The 20,224-nt window shown below is 41.9% G+C and overlaps 1 protein-coding gene across 5 annotated transcripts in view; it reads left to right on the top strand.

Annotated features, from left to right (window-relative positions):
• Positions 1 to 738: 738 nt before the first annotated feature.
• Positions 739 to 20,224, top strand: part of LOC118359138 (ELAV-like protein 4) — an 87,641-nt gene continuing 68,155 nt past the window's right edge. Inside the window, exons 1-2 of one of the 5 annotated variants that reach the window (XM_035737422.2) lie at positions 739 to 1,298; positions 1,871 to 2,002. In XM_035737422.2, coding sequence (XP_035593315.1) covers positions 1,251 to 1,298; positions 1,871 to 2,002 — 180 coding nt within the window. In that variant the 5' untranslated portion in view covers positions 739 to 1,250. Of the gene's footprint in view, positions 1,299 to 1,870; positions 2,003 to 16,261; positions 16,651 to 20,224 lie in introns of those variants that run through there. The other 4 variants (XM_035737420.2, XM_052480439.1, XM_052480436.1 and 1 more) reach the window with 4 other exon arrangements.

Below are 20,224 nucleotides of genomic sequence, written 5' to 3'. Positions count from 1 at the left end.
TGCTTAAACTATTAAAGTATTTGCTGTGCTAGACATAAAGGATCATGTTTCCTTTATGAATCTTGTTTTATATTCTGAATCGAGAAAAACATGCCAAAATGCTGATGAAATTGGCCCTGGAGAATTATATAGTGGTATAAAACAAAAGGTTTGAAGATTTGTGTTACATATGTAATTAATATAATGTTAGAATTGAACAATCAAGGCCTTTAAACAGTTGTTGGACAGTAAATGTAAAAACGAAATGCCTTTTATGGTGTCTAACGGAGTTGACATAAATCCAGTTAGTTGCATTTTATGATACATAAAAAAAAGAGGCGAGATAGCTGATACGTTGGTCTATAAAAATATATATTTCAAATTTGGTTAATATGAAGAAAAATATGTGGGGGAAAAGTTGGGATTGCCCCGTCTTTCAAGAATCCCTGTAATTGATGATGGTGCTCCATCGTCCTACTACTAAGTGTTCCTATTGAGATGAAGACTGGGCAGAAAAAAGAGAAGGAATGAGCCTGATCCCTATGTCTCATGTCTTATACACATAGAGAAAGAGGAAATGGGAAACACAGAGAAAGCAGGGAGAACAGGCAGATGTGGTGGTGTCGCTGTTGTTGTTAGAACAGTCTTCCCACCTTGTGGTAGCACAGTGAACTGTAGCTGCCTGCATGAGAGCGCAAGCAAGTGAGTTGGGAGAGAGCGACACAGAGAGAGATGGAATGAGAGTGTGAGAGAGAGAGAGAGAGAGAGAGAGAGAGAGAAAGAAAAGGTGAGAGAGAGATGGGGAGAGAGAGAGAAAGAGAGAGAGATAGAGAAAGAGAGACAGAGAGGGAGTTTAAACCAAGAGCTATGTTTTGGGACAAGCTAATCTGCCAGAGAGCAGTGTGAGGATCGGAGCGCATTGTGTGAGCGAGTGTGCGGGGGACAGATAAGGGAACAAGCCCGCCAGCCCGACTGCTTGTTTTAATGTGCTGACTCTGGGGAGATAAAAAAAAATTGACTCTTCAGTTGTGTGCCGAGACCCTGGGCACAAGCTCCACATCCACCAGAGGTGTACCAAAGCAGGGGGAAAAGGGGACAAAAATCTGACACAAAAGAAATTATAGAGGATTTTTTCTCATTTTTTAATTGATTAATTTTTTCTTTCTTTTTTCCTGGGACTGACTCTCATTTCCAGTAGAAAGAGGGAGAAAATCACTGAAGGGGAACCCTTAGAAAATAAGAAAAGGACAAGAAAAAGCATTGACTACAAGATGTTCGAAATCAGCCGAACACTCAACGCTGCTTTGTTGAGCAATGAGGTAAAGAAAAATTGGCTTCGTTTTTTCTCACCTCCCCAGTGTATGTGCTGCCTACCATTCTGTCTTGTGTATTATTGTGTGTGTGCATTTCTGTGTAAAGTGTAGAGACACAGCGTTGATTAAGGACCAGAGCTTAGCGTATTAGCCAAGCTCGATGGTTGCTAATAGAAAAAGGATCACAACGCTTCTCACTCATTCTTGCTTGCAGTAACAATTGGAAGGCTAGGCGGCTGGCTGATTTATGTGACAACTGTTTTATTTCCCCTAATTTCCCCAAAGCAAGGTGGCTATCATTGCTAAGCTTGCTTGAGGAATCGCCCATCATGTGTGTGTGTGTGCGTATGTGTGTGAGCGTGTGGTTGGTGCCTGTGTGTCTGCATGTCTGTGTGTGTGTGATTGTGTGTGTGTATAGTGTACTGTGATTGCCCTCTGCCTCCTCTTCCTCTCTCCCCCTCACTCCCGCTGTCCTTTGCCATTCTGTTTCTGTCCTTCCTACTTTCCTGTTTCTGTTCTTCCTTCTTCTCCCTCTCCCGCTCTCTCTATCTGTGTGTGAGCGTGCACTCTGTGAGCAGCATCTCAAGATGATGGTGCGGTACCCCCAGCTCTCGGGACTAGCCACTGCTGACGGCTCCGTCCCTGAGAGGCTCTCGCCGCTATTTCCCAGGGATCTCCCATCCACCCAGATGGGGTCCAGGTCACTTTTGGTAAGAGGATAGACAGAAATATCTCCATCTCTTAAAACACAAACAGGAGAAAAAATGATAGAGAGAGAGAGCGAAAGAGAGCGAAAGAGAAAGAGAGAGAGCAGTAAATAATAGATCAGTTTAGGAAGATGACTGTATCCCCAGGAATTGTATTAGCAGCTATTATTAACATGCTTATGTGTGTTCAATTACAACCGCCTACTCTGCCTTAACCCTCTGTCAATCAGTCCGTTATCTTGGGAGTAAGAGCGGCAGAGTGCATGTGAAGTGTGTATGAATTCAGTGTAGCAGGCTCACTGCATGCATAGTTTGCCAATGCCTGCATCTTTATGTGCATTTTGTACGTGTGTGTGTGTGTGCTTATGGCTTATGTGTTGTATGTGCATGGAAATAATGTTACCTCAATATTTATAAACAATGTCTTTTTAAACTACATTTGAATCTGAAACAGAAAGTAAATTAGAATATGGAAAGTAGTATGTAATATGGCGTCAGGTAATAGTTTTTCTTTGAAAAGTGTGGGGTTGGGTACATTTACCATCTTGACACTCGTAACTGGAAGATGTGATGTGCGGCAACTGAGAAATACAGGGCTACTGCAATACACTGAAACCTTGCCACAATGATGAAATACTGTAAGATATGAATGTTACCATTAATACCTGATGCTCTGTATGGAGAGCATTTAGAAGTATGGATATAGAGTAGTTTATTTGTTTCACTTTTTACATAAGAGATTTGTTTAGACAGGATACTGATCTGATTTCATTATGTAATGCAGATAGTTGTTCTTGATGGCCATTATGTAAAGCAGGCAACTAAGTCAACCTGAAGTTAAACCATTAGGGACATTATCTTAGAGATAATTTATTCAAGTCTTCCTCCTCATTGTTAGAACTCGAGTCTACAGTATGTGCTATTTCTAATGAAGAGTGTAGTTCAAGGGGAAGAGAGGCATGAGAAAAACTGCATTAAATTGACATGAAACTGTGGGTGTCTAATCTGTGATGGGCTCTCATTCGGCTTCCCTTCAAACAGGCTCAGCTTCCCACCCTAGAGCTTTCCAGAATATTTCAGAAATTGTTGTAATGCTGACAGCATTGAGGTCTTCTGTTGACTGTACACGATTGCAGAGGAAATGTTTGGTCATCTATAAAGACTTAATGTTCTTATTCACCTGGCAGAACCGTCTTATTCACTCATACAGACTATTCTCACATAGGCTACACAGTCATGCTCCCTAGCTGCCTGTGAAGAATCCTAGTGTTGTACTACAGAGGAAATAGACTTAAATTGCTGATGACAAGTAGCTTGATGCTGTAATTTCTCTCTCACATAATAATAGTACCACACAGTGCCTTAATTTCTGCTGAAATTAAAATTGAATAGTAGATTATAATAATGGGTAGTGAGAGGTTATGGCAAGTTATTAAATCAACTCTTTCAAGCCTTTTAATTGCAACACATAAAAAAGCATTTAGTGTTTGGGTGAGCTAAAGAACTTGATGTGGATGTTTGTATGCATTTTCATTATATCTGATAATGATTATGCAGACCATTCTAAAGCTATGATTGGAATGCGCACAAACCGGGGAAAATGTTTTATCACCCTGTTTCTATGTGACCCTGAAAACCCACAAATACTATTCGACTTCCTGTTCAAATAAATGTGACTATATTAGTTGTATGTAAGTCAGAATATATGAGGCGTGACTGGGATTGTGATTACCCTGGTTAAAACAGACCATCGTTACAATGATTAATGGCACCTTCATTAAGCACAGCTAGATCATTTGCATACATTAGATACATGTGCTGGAAGAATGTTGAGGCTTTGCTGTTGGAGAGCAGGATTATTTTATACTTTTGGTGGATGTGAGGCGTACTATTATAATACCAGAGACCAAAATGTTGAGTCCTAGATGTCTGAGATGTATACGGTGTGAGACCTGCATGATATCACTGTATGGCTGTGCTACAGTATGATATAATCACAACAGCAGGATTGACAACATTTGAAATGATGATCTATCTTAAATCAAAAGCCATAATAAATTTAAAAAATATTTTACTGGTATGATACTGAACACCTTCAAGTATATTTAAAGGGAATCCAGTATAGCAAAGTGTTGAAGCAAAATACATCACTTGGTTGAACAAGATACATCCTTAGCTAAATGGCTGCAGTCTTGAACAATGTCCCTGGAGTCCAGGCCGCCATTTGTCAGGCTGCACGGGACCTAGAGAACAGTGTGTTTGAAAGGATGTCGAACAACTTCTATTGAGTTCTCTATCAGAACCTAGTGCCTGTTCTGCTCTGAATGCTGTTGCGAGCCTGTGATTACTGTCATCACACAGCTGTTGTTTTTCTTAGAATGCTGTGCTTTGTTTGGTAACTCCATTCTTCGGTTCAACAAAGAAAGGTTAGATTTGACTTCAAACTCATTTGATGCATCATCACAACAATCAGAAGCGTTGGCAATGGCATATTGACACCCCCGAAATTGTAAGGGTCATCTCTATTGCACAACAATGATTAGCTCTTTCCATCTGCCGCTTCCATCACTTCCTCCTTCCCTGATTGCAGTGTGTCTCTGGATAATCTACCCCGGGAAATTAGTTCATTTATGCTCAACAACTCTGCCTTTGCTGACGCACAAACAGGTGCAGTATAAAGATAGGCACGTATCATCTCTGAGAGAGGCAGCGCACTGTGCCAAGGAGGTAGAATCACCAGCCTAACTGCGACACAAAATCATATCTTGGATACAAAGGCCATAGATTGATATTGATTAACTGACAGGAGCATCATTTTTTAGGATGTACTATCTATGAAGAATGAAATGATGAAGTAACCTGGATTTGTTGAACGGTGGATTTGGACCAATATTCAGTGAATTGATCTAAGATATCCCAATTCATAACATGCAAATACCAACATGAATCATTGAACTTTGAAAACGTCAGTATGAGTAAGAATGAGCCAAGACAGATGAGGTACCAGAACCGTGCTCAATCATCCGTTTTTGGAGGATGGCACACAAAAGTGCTATTTATCATGCAGGTCAATCAGCGGTCACCTGCACACAGCTGCAAGAGAACAGCCCATCTCACACTGCAGTACAACTGTTAAATACATATAGGCTGTAGAAGCTCTTATCATAGATTATTGTAGTGTAAGTCCACAAAAAGGGTGTTAGAGAATATGTTCAGGGGAAGATACTGTGCTACCTGAGTAGTTACTTGCTTACTACATCCTAATTACGCCCATAAAAAAACAATATGGATATGCTCTGTCAGCTTCTTGTAAAGAACCCAGTAAAGATCCAATGAATGCCAATTACCCTGACCATGTCAAGTCAGTGACATCATGTAACAATTAATTTCAGATATCACACATTAAAAGGTGTGATTGGCTGTTGTGGGTTACAATTCATAAGCTAGTTTCTCAGCCACCCTGCATGATTCTCTCGTTTCTGAGATGGGTGTGGTAGCTACTGCACCGTGTGTGCCTGCATGGAAGGCAGGGCCAGGAGGGCAGGCTGGCAGTGTCACACTAAGAGGGGGCCGGTGCTGCATGGGGCGGCCTGGTGAGCAGCAGCTGAGCCAGAGTCCCGCTGGGAGCCGTCACTGCTGAGTGGAGCAGGTGTCTCCAGCCAGGCAAAGAGCTTCCCTAAGCCAGAGGAGAAGAGAGGAGGCAGGGCCGGCCATGACTCTGTGTGCTCCGCAGAGGACGGGTGGCTCTCTCTCTCTCTCTCTCTCTCTCTCTCTCTCTCTCTCTCTCTCTCTCTCTCTCTCTCTCTCTCTCTCTCTCTCTCTCTCTCTTGCTCTCTCTCTCATTGCATACCAAGCCACCCTATTATGTATCTTGTCTGCAAAGTGATCACATTAGCTAACATGCTAGCAATGTTGCTGTCCATGGTGCTGAAGTACCAGATGGATATACAGTACAGTGCCTTCAGAAAGTATTCACACCCCTTGACTTTTTCCACATTTTGTTGTGTTACAGCCTCTCTGACCTACACACAATACTCTATAATGTCAAAGTGTAATTATGTTTATTATTTTTTATTTTTACAAATGTTTTAAAAATACAAATATGAAATGTCTTGAGTCAAGAAGAACCCCTTTGTTATGACAAATGGTGTTAAACATGACTTTTGAATGACCTCATCTCTGTACCCCACACATACAATTATCTGTAAGGTCCCTCAGTCGAGCATTGAATTTCAAACACAGATTCAACCACAAACCCCAGGGAGTTTTTCCAATGCCTCGCAAAGAAGAGCACCTGAATACCCCTTTGAGGAAATCCAACACATCACTGAGTACCACTCTTCATATTCTCAAGCATGGTGGTGGCTGCATCATGTTATGGGTATGCTTGTCATCGGCAAGGACTAGGGAGTTATTTTTAGGATAAAAAGAAATGGAAGAGAGCTAATCACAGGCAAAATCCTCGAGGAAAAACTGGTTCAGTCTGTTTTCCAACAGACACTAGGAGACTAATTCACCTTTCAGCAGCATAATAACCTAAAACACAAGGCCAAATATACACTGGAGTTGCTTACTAAGATGACATTGAATGTTCCTGAGTTGCCTAGTTACAGTTCTGACTTTAATTGGCTTGAACATCTACGGCAAGACTTGAAAATGGCTGTCGAGCACCTTGACAGTTTCAAGAATTTAAAAAATAATAATGTGCAAATATTATACAATCCAGGTGTGCAAAGCTCCTTACTCAGAAAAACTCACAGCTGTAATCGCTGCCAAAGATGATTCTAACACGTATTGACTTAGGGGTGTGAATACTATTTCATTTTCAATACATTTTCAAAAATGTCAAAAAACATGTTTCCACTTTGTCATTATGAGTTATTGTGTGTAGATGTGTTAGAAAAAAACAAACATATTTAATCCTTTTTGAATTCAGGCTATAACACAGCAAAATGTGGAATATGTCAAGGGGTATGAATACCTTTTGAAAGCACTGTACAAGGGGAGGTGGTTGTGATCCATAAAACATAGCCACCCAAAAGAAAGACCTGAAGCTTACACCCAGCTAAGGGTCAGCTTTCTGGATACACGTACCCCAACCTGGAAGTAACAGCCTGTGATTTCACCCATAGAGAGGCAAATGGCAAGGTTTCCGAGGAGAAGCCACTCACGCTGCTCTGTGTGTATATGTGACAGGGGTCTATTTATCGACTGAGAGTTGCATGTGATTGTGTTGCTGCGGAAAATGAACATCTGAACAGTGTAATTGGTGGACAGTGAAAGCTTTGTAGTAGAAATAAAAGCTTTCGTTTGAAGACAGCAGTGCCAAGAAACGACTGCAGAGAAAACACAAAAGAATGTACATACAATTGTGATGATAGCTTGAAAACCATGACTTTTTGCCCGTTATGTAAGAGCGTTTAACAAGTGCTTTTTCCTCTTACAACCGCAAAGAGCACTTCTATTGTGTTGATTAAACTGGAATTTAATTTTAGAGACACATTTATATACTGTATGCTCACTGTGGCCATTGGTTTATATCCAATCACAGTTATTTCACGGCTTATAACAGAGTAATTAGAAAAGGAATCATGTTGGAGGAAAAAAACAGAACTATGTCGTGTCTTTATTGCCTGAGAGCGAGGTTTACTCTTGTTTGTGTACATACAGCCATGAATGTTACTGTTAATTCAAGTAGAACGGTGAAAGGGCATTGAAGAAAACAGTCACAGTTTATGCCATTTTCAGTCAACTGTTTCCATACATTCATTTCAAGACATTACAAAGGATGCATTACCCCCACTGACCAGTGTAGTTCTATTGTAATTTCTCTTAGCTGACTAGGCTCACAATAACAATAACAATGACCATTATGCTACAGTCAAGATCATCTATATATATATATATAATTATATTCAAATTGCACATTGTGACATAAAAAAAGGGAGGTCAAATGGCTGCACCTGCTATTCGAGAGCCATCAGCATCGGACCGCCATCTTAAAAGAAGAGATTAGAGAATGCTTTAGCTCACAGCTTACTGCCTTTTGGTAGGAAGTGACAAACGTGGCCAACACTTGAGCGACAGACTGTGGCCGAATCGTGACATCTTGACGAACAACACTGTTTTCCAGAATTTGTAGTTTCTTAGCCGATGCCTTTTATTGATCTACTAATTGTTTGGGAGCTGTAAAAGTGACGGCTGTTGTCATGAATAAATTATATGTGCCTGACATGAGTGCATTACTGAGGAAAACCTGCGAGGCCAGGCAATACTTCCTTAGAGACATAGCGGTTCTCTTCACAGCCCTGGGAAAGCATCATCCCCAGTAGTTTTCCAAGCCATTAATAATGAATCCTTTCTAACAGCAGCATTCAGGTTTAGATGGCTAGGACATCAGTGACAAGACTAAAATAACCAATTTTAAAGCAGGAGAAAAGCATATTTATGTATGGTAATTATTCCTTAAGGTATCCTTCTTTGCTGCTCTCTCCATTCTTGATTTCTTTACTCTCCCAATCTCGTTCTATTTCCTCCTGAGGGTGCAGGGGGAGGGGGTAAAAAAAGAGAGATGGACGGAACACAGAACACTGAGTTCATTCCTTTTTGTGGCTACAGTGGTCAAGGGCAGGACGAAACACAACATACTTTATTAATGCATTGCCTTTTATCAAGCATAAGTCTATGCCTACCTAAACAGAACATGTTACATTGATCAACAAAAATAAACAGCTAATACGACACACACGAGATAAAGCTATTCGCCAAGCATATATGCTGTTGAACTATAATATGGCAGAGTAGCATTGTGCACTCGCTTTCCTACTAGCATCTTAAGAAGGAGCAGTAAACCATGAAGTGACATTTAGAAAGATGAAATGTTCAGGGTTAGCATGTTAGGAGGGCTCTAGTGCTCTGAGGCAGGCTGGCAGCACAGCGAAGGGATGGGGCCAGTCAGGAGAATGCATCCCCTGATTAAAGCCCCAGCCAGATGGACCGCAGCGGTCACCCTCAGAGCGTGGAGGTACCTCGACTGGGATCAAACACAGAGCAGGCCGCCCCACAGCCAACCACTACACCACCATGGCAGCACTCACCACTCATAGTGGCAACACAGACGCCAATAGCGACGAGGGGCAACACTGGTAATGACAAGGGGAGCAGGCAAAGTATTGTTGCGGTTGAATGTCATTTATCAAGTGGCAACACCTCTGTAATCCAAATGGACTGTAATCCAAAATCTCCTGCTGTGACTGAAACCCTCCGTGCCAGAATACATGTCAACCATGGAAACCCCTCTGTGCAATTTTACAGCTCTCTCATTTCTGTTAAAGGTTATGGGGGCCTCAGTCCTTGCTCGCAAACAAAGGTAGTTACAGTGCCCTGCGAAAGTATTCGGCCCCCTTGAACTTTGCGACCTTTTGCCACATTTCAGGCTTCAAACATAAAGATATAAAACTGTATTTTTTTGTGAAGAATCAACAACAAGTGGGACACAATCATGAAGTGGAACGACATTTATTGGATATTTCAAACTTTTTTAACAAATCAAAAACTGAAAAATTGGGCGTGCAAAATTATTCAGCCCCCTTAAGTAAATACTTTGTAGCACCACCTTTTCTGCGATTACAGCTGTAAGTCGCTTGGGGTATGTCTCTATCAGTTTTGCACATCGAGAGACTGAAATTTTTTCCCATTCCTCCTTGCAAAACAGCTCGAGCTCAGTGAGGTTGGATGGAGAGCATTTGTGAACAGCAGTTTTCAGTTCTTTCCACAGATTCTTGATTGGATTCAGGTCTGGACTTTGACTTGGCCATTCTAACACCTGGATATTTTTATTTTTGAACCATTCCATTGTAGATTTTGCTTTATGTTTTGGATCATTGTCTTGTTGGAAGACAAATCTCCGTCCCAGTCTCAGGTCTTTTGCAGACTCCATCAGGTTTTCTTCCAGAATGGTCCTGTATTTAGCTCCATCCATCTTCCCATCAATTTTAACCATCTTCCCTGTCCCTGCTGAAAAAAGCAGGCTCAAACCATGATGCTGCCACCACCATGTTTGACAGTGGGGATGGTGTGTTCAGGGTGATGAGCTGTGTTGCTTTTACGCCAAACATAACGTTTTGCATTGTTGCCAAAAAGTTCAATTTTGGTTTCATCTGACCAGAGCACCTTCTTCCACATGTTTGGTGTGTCTCCCAGGTGGCTTGTGGCAAACTTTAAACAACACTTTTTATGGATATCTTTAAGAAATGGCTTTCTTCTTGCCACTCTTCCATAAAGGCCAGATTTGTGCAATATACGACTGATTGTTGTCCTATGGACAGAGTCTCCCACCTCAGCTGTAGATCTCTGCAGTTCATCCAGAGTGATCATGGGCCTCTTGGCTGCATCTCTGATCAGTCTTCTCCTTGTATGAGCTGAAAGTTTAGAGGGACGGCCAGGTCTTGGTAGATTTGCAGTGGTCTGATACTCCTTCCATTTCAATATTATCACTTGCACAGTGCTCCTTGGGATGTTTAAAGCTTGGGAAATCTTTTTGTATCCAAATCCGGCTTTAAACTTCTTCACAACAGTATCTCGGACCTGCCTGGTGTGTTCCTTGTTCTTCATGATGCTCTCTGCACTTTTAACGGACCTCTGAGACTATCACAGTGCAGGTGCATTTATACGGAGACTTGATTACACACAGGTGGATTGTATTTATCATCATTAGTCATTTAGGTCAACATTGGATCATTCAGAGATCCTCACTGAACTTCTGGAGAGAGTTTGCTGCACTGAAAGTAAAGGGGCTGAATAATTTTGCACGCCCAATTTTTCAGTTTTTGATTTGTTAAAAAAGTTTGAAATATCCAATAAATGTCGTTCCACTTCATGATTGTGTCCCACTTGTTGTTGATTCTTCACAAAAAAATACAGTTTTATATCTTTGAAGCCTGAAATGTGGCAAAAGGTCGCAAAGTTCAAGGGGGCCGAATACTTTCGCAAGGCACTGTATATGTACATGTTCTTATTCTACCATGGTATTTGTTTAATTATACTTCAGATGTAGGCTCCCTTGCTGGGTTCAGTATTTACCGCTATTGAATTGTAATAACTGTCTTAATACTGCGTTTTGTGATAAAGGTGGCCATCTCTCCATACATACAGTATGTGGTTTTCTCCTTTCACATTCTGTTCCATAGACAGGAGTAGCTTACGCAGTTAGATAAGCCATGCCACTTCTCAATTGCTCCATCTATATAAAATGGATTTGAGTTCAAGGGAATGACAAACGCCTGTGACAAATATAGCACAGCCTTGTCCTGAAGTCGCCATGAAGAATTAATGTCTTGTTGAGAAGTTTCTCTTAGGTGGTGACATGAGCATGAGTTGAAATGGCCGTGATTCATTTCCAATGACATGGAAAGATAGGTATTTACAGGAGAAATGTTTCTCCTGCAGTTTAAGGAGCTGAGTAAGGATTTGGCAGAATGCTTGTCAGTCATCTTAAACATCAAAGACAACAGAAGCCAGTCCCGAGGGACAACTACTGCTGTCCTCAGCTAAATGCAGATTTGTAATTGAAGCCTGATGTCTCGGAGTAAGCAATGCTGAGTTTGTCACTCTGTATCAAGACAAAAGGTCTGACACCAATTTGTTGATTGTTATGGGTGGAGAATGGACTTAAGCCAGAGAAGTGATGATAATCAATCTGAGTTGCATGGCCAGATGCTGCCAAAACTTCGATACAGGAAGTAAATGGATTGTTCAAGGGCAAATCAAAGAGAGCCAAATAAGCTCCTCCAAATAAGCTCCTGAGAAGACAAACCTGGGTGTCATAAAAAATAGTCTGTTTGTTTATGAGGGAGTCAGGGACATACTGTACGGGGATTTTTCCATGATAGGCTCAGTTCCATGGAAAGTGCATGATGAACATCATTTTTTGGAGGTCTCGCTTTCTCTGCCAGATCAGGCACAAATGGGCTATAAAGGCAAGCAGGGGATGACACTTCCAATCCGGTTAGTACCCCTAATAGGAAATACAGAGGTGAGCTGGGAGAGGCGAGGCCTCCTGTTAACAAAGCTAAAATGATCCAACTACAGGCCCGGTGTGACATGCTAATCAATGGCTGTTGACCTTTCACTGACCTGGTTGTCTGGTGGTCATTAAAACAAACCATATTGTGAAAGTTACCATTTAATGACAGATCTTTTTTATTGTTCCGTAAAATCAAAGGGAATTTCAGATAACTTAATACATATATTAATAAAAAATATATTAATCAGTGAAATGTAAAATATGGCACGGAGTAAAATACTGGCAGATGAGTCCATGGATGAATGTAATAAAAACTGAAAAATCTATCTCGCAGAAGATTACATGCATATTTATTGAGCGTGACAAATTAAAACTTCTTAAAATGTTAACAGTTTTTTACAAACTTCACACATTTCAGGTGACACCAACACTTTGCTACCTTTAAATAAACTTGTGATTATTCAGAGTGAAACAAGAGAAGGGTGCGAATACACTGTGTCTAACAGTTAGATTGCTCTGACTTAGATTAAGTTGATTCTATAAGACTGTCTGCTGCATATCTAGTTTCATACAAGCTATATACAGAATAGATATTATCTTACAATGTTGTTACATCTAAGTGTAATATCAAATTGTGTATTTGCGTGTGTGTGTGCGTGCGCGAGTGAGAAAGACACAGAGCGAGAGACAGTTCGAGAGAGAGAGAGAGAGAGAGAGAGAGAGAGAGAGAGAGAGAGAGAGAGAGAGAGAGAGAGAGAGAGAGAGAGAGAGAGAGAGAGAGAGAGAGAGAGAGAGAGAGAGAGAGAGAGAGAGAGAGAGAGAGAGAGAGAGAGAGAGAGAGAGAGAGAGAGAGAGAGAGAGAGAGAGAGAGAGAGAGAGAGAGAGACAGAGAGAGAGAGAGAGAGAGAGAGAGAGAGAGAGAGAGAGAGAGAGAGAGAGAGAGAGAGAGAGAGAGAGAGAGAGATAACACCCACACGGTGTGTATGTGTGCAGTCAGCAGTGGAACTCCTTCAAATTCTTAGTTGAAATTCAAGTCAGCATTAAGGACGGGTCTCAATTTTCATCAGCAGAAAAAAACATTCACTGGATGTTAATCCATAGAGGGCTTTTGAGAGGGAGGGGTTTGGGATGAGTAGGGAGGGGTTTGGGATGAGTAGGGAGGGGTTTGGGATGAGTAGGGAGGGCACGAGAGAGCAGGCGCAGGCCATGACAATTAGCCAGATTCTGGTGTCAGATTCTGGTAGCAGGCTTTCAGCAGAGGCAGGAGTCATGCCGGTGGGGCTCTATAATTGGGGCTACAGCAATCAGTGCGTCAGGTCATAGGAACTTCAGGAGGGTGGGTGAGAGAGAGTGTCAGGACCTATCCAGACAGAGACAATCAATGATATGGGCTTTACATTGCTGACTGCATCGTTGACAATCCTCCTGGGTTAGAGCCAGTAAAGCTTTTCACTTGAAAAAGTTAAGAAATATACAAAAAACTTTCATTAATATAGCTATCATAGTCTTTACGTACGTAGAATGTATGCACACATGACTGTAAGTCGCTTTGGATAAAAGCGTCTGCTAAATGGCATATATTATTATATATTATATTATTATTATTATTATTATATATTATATTTAGTCAAAATACATTAGCCCGTATAAGGCTAAAGCTAAATTCCAAATTATTTTTGTGCAATATTTCACAAAATCCCCCAAAACACACACAGTGTGTACGGAGAGCCAAAGCACACAACTCCAGTGCCCAGCAATTCCAGTGACAAGATCTGAAATCTCCCAGCAGGCAGCCAACCTCCCCATCTGACAACACAAGGCAGGAGAGAGCCAAATGTAACACTGCCTTAAGACCCCATTCACTTTCATCACTTTCTATTCGTTAAAAGAATGTAGGAAAACAATTTGGTAAAAGAAAGCAAGTACAGAAGAGGATATGGATTGCTCAAGTGAAATCCCATTAAGGAAACTCTATTGAAGTAATTGAGGATGTTGCCCATAGATAAGAATCTTCTGCTTCCTGGAACTCTCCTTAACTGCGTACCTATTAATCCAATAGTTAAAGTTGACTGCACTCAAAAAGAAAAACGATTGTTATTCATCTGTGTTACGTTCTATTATTTACAGCCAAGAATTAAAAGCTGGTAATAAAAACATGGTACCCGGAGAGAATATTAAAGTCAGTGAAGCAGAGAATTATTTCCCAAGCTCGCACAGAATGCAATGAATTCAAAAAAGGTCAAGTCAGAATAATAAAAGCGATAGAAAAAACAGGTCTGGTATTCATTGCAGGTTTCTAGACTAAGAAGCGTTGTACCAGAACGCACCCCAAACAAAAGGCAGTTGGTATCTGTTGTTGTCCCTGGCAGTAAGGGTTGGAGGAAGATACCACACATTATTCATATAAATCCAACAAACACATCCATTCGGGAAACACCCATGTCCTGTTGATTCCTAATTGAGCTTGGCGATGCTTTAGCCGTGGCTTTAACGCTCATTAGTATTTCAAGCACACTGCTGTGCATGGCTTTAATACTCAGTGAGGTGGAGGGGCCAGAGGTGTAGTGGAGAGATTGGAGAGCTTCAAAACTCAGTCTCTTGCTTTTTTTTATTCAATGCATGCAACTGTGGGCAAATGCTGTGCCCTGTGAAAGCTGACAAATGTACTGGTCTCTTCTCATTGTCATTATGCTACTGTACATGTACAAATAGAAATACAGTCCAAGCATATACCTTGCAGATATACTGCACTGAATGTAAAGCATGCATTCGTTAAAAAAAAATACATACATTGTTACATCTGTACTATAGGCCCACTTTACATATTGAGAAATGAACAGCTGAGTCATTCCGAGCCAACGTCCACACCAAAAAAACTCCTGCAAATGTTTGGGGCAAATGATGGATTAGTTTAACAGTGCTGCAGTGTTTTGTAGCCTGTCAAGAGCACTGTGGGACTTCCTATCAGTGCTCGTTCAGCTGGAGGTTAATGGACTTACTCAAGTTAGTCTGCCTGCCATGAGAGTCTCCTCCTAATTGAATAAAAACCAGCATGTGAACGAGAGGACCAGCTATATGTCTCTCTGTCTCTGATGTCTGAAATAAAACAACGTACTGTAATGACGCAGTGTTGGAACAGTGGATAAAATAGGCTTACTGCTGCTAGGCGCATGCTGTAACAAAACAACCACGAAGCAAAGAGTAATATGTTGTGTCATGACAACTACGTAAATAAGAGTATGCAGGTGCTCGCTCTCCTTGTCGCAGGTGCTCGCTCTCCTTGTCTCTGTGAGTCTGGGGCCAGCTAGTGTATATCTGCTTCATATGCTATGGCCTCTCTGGTCACTGCTGCTCTCTCATACCCAAAGCTATTCTAATCAAAACAGACTTGCCCCAGGGGTATGTGGCTGCTAGGTTTCAAAATATATAAGGTATATGAGATACTGTAAAATATGCACTGTTTTTGCATCTAAAATACTGTATGAAAGATGCATTGTTATTTTAACATTGTGAAAGATCCTAACAATTGTTTTGAATTATTGCATTCTTCGAATCACACCTCTGTGTGTTGAATGCATTTATGGAGACAAAGGCAGCATTGTAGGTCAGCTGGCATTACTGATGTTTATGAGATGTGGCGTGCCTTAGCTTGCGCAGGGTACAATTGAGAGGACTGCAGTAGTAGGCGTATAGGTATGGGATGCTATGCATCTCTTCCTATACAGGTACAAAAGACCCCCCCACCAGAGCTCTACAACCACAGCGCTGAAATGGGGGTTTTGTCGGAGGATGGAGATGAGGGGCCTCGTGTTAATTATTTATGATGCATGTGAAGGGGAGCACAGGTGATTGAAGCTCACAGAAAAGACAGGAGGGGGCGAGGTAGAGTGGAGAGATGGGTGATGATCATCACCAACATCAAAAGGGCAGAGAGACTACTGCGCAATGTCACGAAGAGGAACAATTAAGCTACTTCTCTACACAATGATGATGGTGGTATGTCTCCATCCATGTAGACTACAATACCTTGTCACACCGTATGTGGGTATGTGCGAGTGGGTTATTGGTTATCTTGCTCTATGTTACAGTTGTCAATTATATTTGTCTTCGCTGTCGATGCTGTAGTGCATAATATCAATCGCACCTTACGTTGGTAGCATCGCCCCCCGTCGTTCCCTTCTCGCTCTAGCCCTCCTCCAATACTCTCATCCACTAGCGCACCACCCCTTCCTTGCTCTATCGCAGCCAATGAGATTCTACACCCGACAGACTGAATAACCCATAAATCGGTTGTAGGAAAAATAGCTGCTTGTACAAGCTGTTTCGTTTCAGTGAAAACTTATCCTTTTAGTTTTTTAGTTTTCTTTTTTTGTGACAGTTTATTTCCTCCGACGATCCCGAAGAGAAACAACGATATTTCCACCCACGGCTCTCAGCCTCCGACACTCGGCAAGCTCATTCATCCAGTCACACGCGCCTTATCTACCCGATTGTCCTTGGGACCACGCGCTCCCCGCACGAGGATCGACTCTTGATAGCAACCGATTTTATTTAACCACAGGAAGACTAAGCACCTGCATCTCCCCTTTCGCTTTATCCTGCTCAACCCTAAACAAGAATGGTCATGGTGAGTAGGGCACAATTTAGCCTATGCTAAGCGCATCTGTCTTATAGGCTCTGTCTAGCTTAGGTTATTAGTCGTCTACATTTTATAAACTGCTTTGTGACACCTCCGCAGCAGTAGCTTCTAGCCAGGTGATAAACTTCGGTTTGCGTTTTAATCCGTAGCGAGCTGTCCCATTTTTTGGCGCTTTGTTGTTCATAGTCGTGATGCTCCTGCAGGTGTGTGTGTCCGTGCGTCGGTACATCTGTGTGTGAAATGTACATTTTTTGATGTGAGTATTTCATATCAGTAGCCCGTGTCTGATAAACCAAGCCCAGCTTAGTAATTAGTAAACATGTGTGGGCGATTTTGTGAATTTGTGATCATGTGGGTGAACTGCAAAATGAATTGCGTTTTGTAAATTATCTAGGTTTTAACTGGATTTTCCTTTGAATAAGCAAGATACATGCAACAAATATGAGCATGTATCAATGTATATAGTGTATATTTGCAGGCTTTAACATGCATGCAGTAATAGCACATTTATATACATAGAGCTGTTCAGGCATCCTGTAGTGCCTGAGGGTAGAATCCAGGGGCATAGGCAAGGGTGGGAGGCAGGCCCACCCAATCAGATTGAGCAACAAAAAAATATCAATATATTTTTTGCACTACTTGTCAGTGTTCCTAGCAGGACATCATTTGTAGTTTGACCTAATCACAGTACTTGACTTGGGCAGGAACTGAGTCCCGGCACCTCAAATGTTCTTCTGCTTAAGTTCCTGCACCTCCTATAGAATATTAGCTCAAAAGAATTTAGCAGCTCCTGCACCTAAATATAAATGGTACCTTCACCTAAAATGAGTAACGGCATCTATACTGAACAGAAATATAAATGCAACATGTAAAGTGTTGGTCCCATGTTTCATGAGCTGAAATAAAAGATCCCAGAAATGTTCCATATGCACAAAAGTGTATTTCTCTTAGGAGGAGGGAAAAGCCAGCCGCACCAATGTGTTGGAGGAAACACCGTACACCCGGCGACCGTGTCAGCACGCATTGCAACCGGCCCGCCACAGGAGTCACTAGTGCATGATGGGGCAAGAACATCCCTGCCGGCCAAACCCTTGCCTAACCCGGACGACGCTGGGCCAAATGTGCGCCGCCCCATGGGTCTCCCAGTCGCGGCTGGCTGCGACAGAACCTGGACTCGAACCAGGATCTCTAGTGACACAGCGCCACTCGGGAGGCCCATTGTTTTGCCCATTCAAACATTCAATTGAACAGTAACTGAATGCCTCGAATGCCTGTCTGCCTGCTTTATATAGCAAGCCGCGGGTGTAGGAGCAAACCATTTTTGTGAATGAAGTGCTGTACCTATTAAACTGTGTGTATATTGACAATAATAGCTATCGCTGTGTAGGCTAGGCTACAGTGTGTAGGCTACTCACCGTTAGCTAGCTAAGACAGACTAGCCAGCTTGGCTAGCAAAAACTTAATGGCCAAACAAAGCTCTGTAAAAAAATCTCAAGAGACCGTGCATAGAAGAGGATGTTGGAGCATTTGTCACTAGTCCAGGGCCACCAGTCCCCCTCTATATCAGTCATTGCTGCTTGCTGCTGGTGATTCTCTGATCCACCTCTACGCAGACGACACCATTCTGTATACTTCCGGCCCTTCTTTGGACACTGTGTTAACAAACCTTCAGACGAGCTTCAATGCCATTAAACTCTCCTTCCGTGGCTTCCAACTGCTCTTAAATACAAGCAAAAATAAATGCATGCTCTTCAACCGATCGCTGCCCACACATGCCCGCCCGTCCAGCATCACTACTCTGGACGGTTCTGACTTAGAATATGTGGACAGCTACATATACCTAGGTGTATGGTTAGACTGTAAACTCTCCTTCCAGACTCACATTAATTAAGCATCTCCAATCCAAAATTAAATCTAGAATCTGCTTCCTATTTCGCAACAAAGCATCCTTCACTCATGCTGCCAAACATACCCAAGTAAAACTGACTATCCTACCGACCCTTGACTTCGGCGATGTCATTTACAAAATAGCCTCCAGCACTCTGGATGCAGTCTATGATAGTGCCATCTGTTTAGTCACCAAAGCCCCATACACTACCCACCACTGTGACCTGTATGCTCTTGTTGGCTGGCCCTCGCTTCATAAGTCGTTGCTAGGTAAAGCCCCGCCTTACCTCAGCTCACTGGTCACCATAGCAGCACCCACCCGCAGCACGCGCTCCAGCAGGTATATTTTACTGGTCCCCCCTAAAGCCAATTCCTCCTTCGGCCACCTTTCCTTCCAGTTCTCTGCTGCCAATGATTGGAACAAACTGCAAAAATCACTGAAGCTGGAGTCTCATATCTCCCTCACTAGCTTTAAGCACCAGCTGTCAGAGCAGCTCACAGATCACTGCACCTGTACATAGCCAATCTGTAAATAACCCATCCAACTACCTCATCACCATACTGTTATTTATTTTATTTATTTTGCTCCTTTGCACCCCAGTACCGCTACTTGCACACTCATCTTCTGCACATCTATCACCCCAGTGTTTCATTTGCCATACTGTAATAATTTCGCCACTATGGACTATTTATTGCCTCACTCCCCTTATCCTACCTCATTTGCACACATTGTGTATAGGCTTTCTCTATTGTATTATTGACTGTATGTTTGTTTATTCCATGTGTAACTAACTATGTGTTGTTGTTTGTGTCGCACTGCTTTGCTTTATCTTGGCCAGGTCGCAGTTGTAAATGAGAACTTGTTCTCAACTAGCCTATCTGGTTAAATAAAAGTGAAATAAAAACAAATCAAATCAAATTAATTGCACTGATCTAATCGAGGGCCTTAAAGACAGTTTCAGTACATTCAGAGACAATGATCAGCACTGCAACACTGTTTTTATTCAACACTTTTAGAAATCATGAAAAACGCTTCTCCACTTCGACTCGCACTCTCTCCCACCCTCCGTTGAGACGTCACCATCAGTCCAGTGAAAAAACAAACAAACAAGTTATTTCAATTTATGCTCCGATGTACCTCACAAGTAATTGGCTACGACAACAGACCCATTGCCAGTGTTATCATGTAGCCTAGCTTGAGACTCGAGTTTTGAAATATAAGGGGCTACGTTATTTATAACAAGGGGTTAACAAGGGGTACATTGAGAAAAACAGACCTCTCTTATTATATATGAAAATAGGAATATGCATGAAACAATAGTTATTTCCCGTCCTTTTTGGATTAATTGGAAATATAACTTCACCCTGTGTTGCCCGCCCATTCACTATAGTCTGGCCCTATATTCTATGGATAATGTAGTTGATATGACACAATATATTGTAGGAGCACTTGATCTTCCCCACCCAGCAGAGGATTGCACTCGGCTTGCATTTGGACTCATAAAGTGATCTCGACTAAGACAGGTTGGTGACCAATGTTCTTGTCTATATAGGCTGTGGATGCCTATTGTGATCATTACTGTTATATTAGGGCATTATGTTCTAGTCTTGTATTCTATTAATCAAATAAAATACAATATTTTTTAATTTTGTGTAGGTCTATGTGAGTCGCATG

The sequence above is a fragment of the Oncorhynchus keta genome, chromosome 26, assembly GCF_023373465.1.
Source record: "Oncorhynchus keta strain PuntledgeMale-10-30-2019 chromosome 26, Oket_V2, whole genome shotgun sequence".
NCBI lineage: Eukaryota > Metazoa > Chordata > Actinopteri > Salmoniformes > Salmonidae > Oncorhynchus > Oncorhynchus keta.
This window is presented reverse-complemented; position numbering and strand designations above follow the sequence as displayed.